General features: G+C 38.1%; 1 protein-coding gene across 1 annotated transcript in view; it reads right to left on the reverse strand.

Annotated features, from left to right (window-relative positions):
• The window catches only part of Rbm39 (RNA binding motif protein 39), a 43,970-nt gene that overhangs the window by 28,819 nt on the left and 12,395 nt on the right, over positions 1-2,756 (reverse strand). Inside the window, exons 5-6 of the mRNA XM_012514661.2 lie at positions 1,401-1,466; positions 1,255-1,303 (exon numbers count right to left, since the gene is read on the reverse strand). Of these exons, the coding sequence (XP_012370115.1) occupies positions 1,255-1,303; positions 1,401-1,466 (115 nt within the window). The remainder of the gene's footprint in view (positions 1-1,254; positions 1,304-1,400; positions 1,467-2,756) is intronic.

Raw genomic sequence — 2,756 nt, forward strand, 5'->3', positions numbered from 1 at the left:
TTCCAGGCTCATTTTCAGTAAGTTATTTATACATTATACCCATAGAATAATTCAGTAACACACAATTTCTTCTAAGAAATGAGAACAACTGACCAAGTATTTTTGCTAAACACATCTTGTCTGATATAAAAACAAAACTTCACTGGACTTACAATCTTCAAAGTAGTAAGATAACAATTAACATTTAAGGAGGCTGACCATTAAATGCCGTTGCACAAAATATCCCACTAGTCAAAAATCTTTTATGTGCAAATGTGTAAAAATTACTAAAGCACTCCATAAATTCACGTAAAAGTTTAAAAATCATAAAAATAAAACCACAACATATGAAAATTTCATTTCTAGAATGTAGTTTAGTACATGAATTAAATATACAGAAAAGTGAGCTCGCCTCCCCAAATACTGGGGACTGAACCCAAACTGTTGAATGGAAACCGACCCAAGCATTTCATAATTGAACGAAGCTACATAAACTGCCTTTTTTTTTTTTTTTTTTTGGCAAGGGATGATGGTGGTGGTGGTTCTGAAGCCAGAGCTACTTCACTGAGGTACAGTCCATCTCTTTTTTTACTGTTCTCAGTAAGTCACTAGGTGCCCAAACTAACACTGAATTTGTAATCCCTCCTGCTTCAGCCTTCCAGAATATTGGGGTTACAGTTGTATACCACCACATCCAACTCAGTAACTTCTGAAATGAAGTATATTTTCTATAAAAAGAGCTATAAAATTCAATTGTTACATATGACCACTATCCCACTAGGATATTTCAAAACGCTCATTAATTCTGAGGTAAATGAGAGTCTAAACTTTTCAAAGGCTATTAAAAGTCAGTTAATACTGAATTAAGATTGTATATATAGCATCTACACAGTAAATTTTTTTTTTTTTTTTGCAGAACCAGGGATTGAACTCAGGCCCTACTGAGCCATCTGCCCAGCCGCACCCCCCCTGTATTTTTAATTATATAAGAATATAAAGCCACTGAAAACTCATAGAAATTGGCAGCAATTTTGTTTTCTAAGGTAGGGTCTTGCTATATAGTCCAGGCTGACCTTAGACTCATTATACAGTCCAGATTGGCCTCAAACTTCCTATCTCAGCCTCCTGAGTGCTGAGATGACAAGGATTCACTACCGTGCTAAACTCCAAATTACTTTCCTTAAAATTAACATTCCCATAAATGGTAAAGGTGCCTTTTTCCCTTTTTACACAATCAGAAACTTAAAAGAAAAAGTAGGACCAACACTACCTCACAGGGCTCTTGTCTTTCCTGAATGGACTTTTGCTTCGAGAACGTCGTCTGCTGCAAAGTTAGAAAGTTTCAGAAGTTATCCAAACAAATATATCACATTAGTTCCTTGAAAAACAATTTAAACAATTCAGAAGTATGTTTTAAAAACCTTAATTTGATGCTATGAGGCAACCCAATCTTTCCTCGGATGGCACTGTTAAATTTTGGTCCGGAGCTAAAAAGGAAACACAAAATTACACTAGTTACAGGTTTAGGGTCTTGCTAAGATCGCGTTCATGCGCTCTCCAGCAAGTTTAACATTGTTTAGGCTGCTTGTTTTCCACCTCATTTATGGAGAGGAAACAAAAACACTTTTAAAAATATCTTAACTCTTATCACCCCAGGAATGCTTTCCTTGTATGTATCTGCACCCTGGACCACTGATAGGTGCCAAGAGCAAAGGTTTTTTGTTTTTGTTTTTGTTTTTTTTGGGGGGGGGGGGGGATTAATCTCTTGGTCGAATTCTTGCTGCAAGCTGCATGCAGAAAACTGTCCTTGCATCTCTCTCCTCTGGAGTTAGATTATCAATAGGTTCCCTAACAGGAATAAAAAATACAAAATTTAAAAAAATACAAAATTCATTTTTGTTTTTGTATAATTTTGGGGGCAATACTGGGTATTAAATTCACAGGTACTTTGCCACTAAGCTAGTTCTTTACAGCTTTTGAGATGATCTCATTAAATTAGCAAGTCTAGCACTTTTTATTTTAATAACAGCTCATTAATTAATTTTTTGCGGAACCGGGGATTGAACTCAGGTCCTTGCACTTGCCAGGGAAACGCTTATTCCACTGAGCCATCTCCCCGGCCCCAAGCTCATTAATTTATCAGGCAATACATGGGGCTGGGGAGATGGCTCAGTAGACTAGGTGCTTCCCAGGCAAGCGCAAGGGCCTGAGTTCAATCCCCGATTCTGGGGAAAAAAAAAAAAAACCACAGGAAGGATCACCACAGGTCCTGTCTGTGGCAGTGAGACCCTATACTATCAGTCAATACACAAATATACAATCTCATTGCTTTCTTGCTTCAGCCTTTTTCACTGCTGGGATTACAGGTAAGTACCATGCCTGGCTTATAACTTCTTTTTCTTTTTTTTTTTTCAGAACCAGGGATTGAACTCAGGCTCTCAAGCACTTATTCTACTGAGCTATCTCCCCAACCCCTTTTTAACATATTTGGTATAGGGTCTTACTGTGCAACTCAGAGTCAGACTCACTTCTAGTGATCCTCCTCTGTTTTCAGCCTCCCCAGCACTGGGGTTATAGGTGTCCGCCACATATGCTCTAAGTGGCTAGCTCAGCACACCCAGGGGCAGGTCTAGTGCAGTGTTGTAGTGCTGCGGATGATACCTCGTGTCTCTGCACTTGTCTAAGCAGGGTAGCTTACTCTGCTGAACTATCTCACCAGCCTTTATAACTCATATCTTAAAATTAACTTTTAAAAGTATTGGTTTTTTTTTTTTTTT

This window comes from Octodon degus, unplaced genomic scaffold, assembly GCF_000260255.1.
Source record: "Octodon degus isolate 3935 unplaced genomic scaffold, OctDeg1.0 scaffold00037, whole genome shotgun sequence".
Classification (NCBI taxonomy): Eukaryota; Metazoa; Chordata; class Mammalia; order Rodentia; family Octodontidae; genus Octodon; species Octodon degus.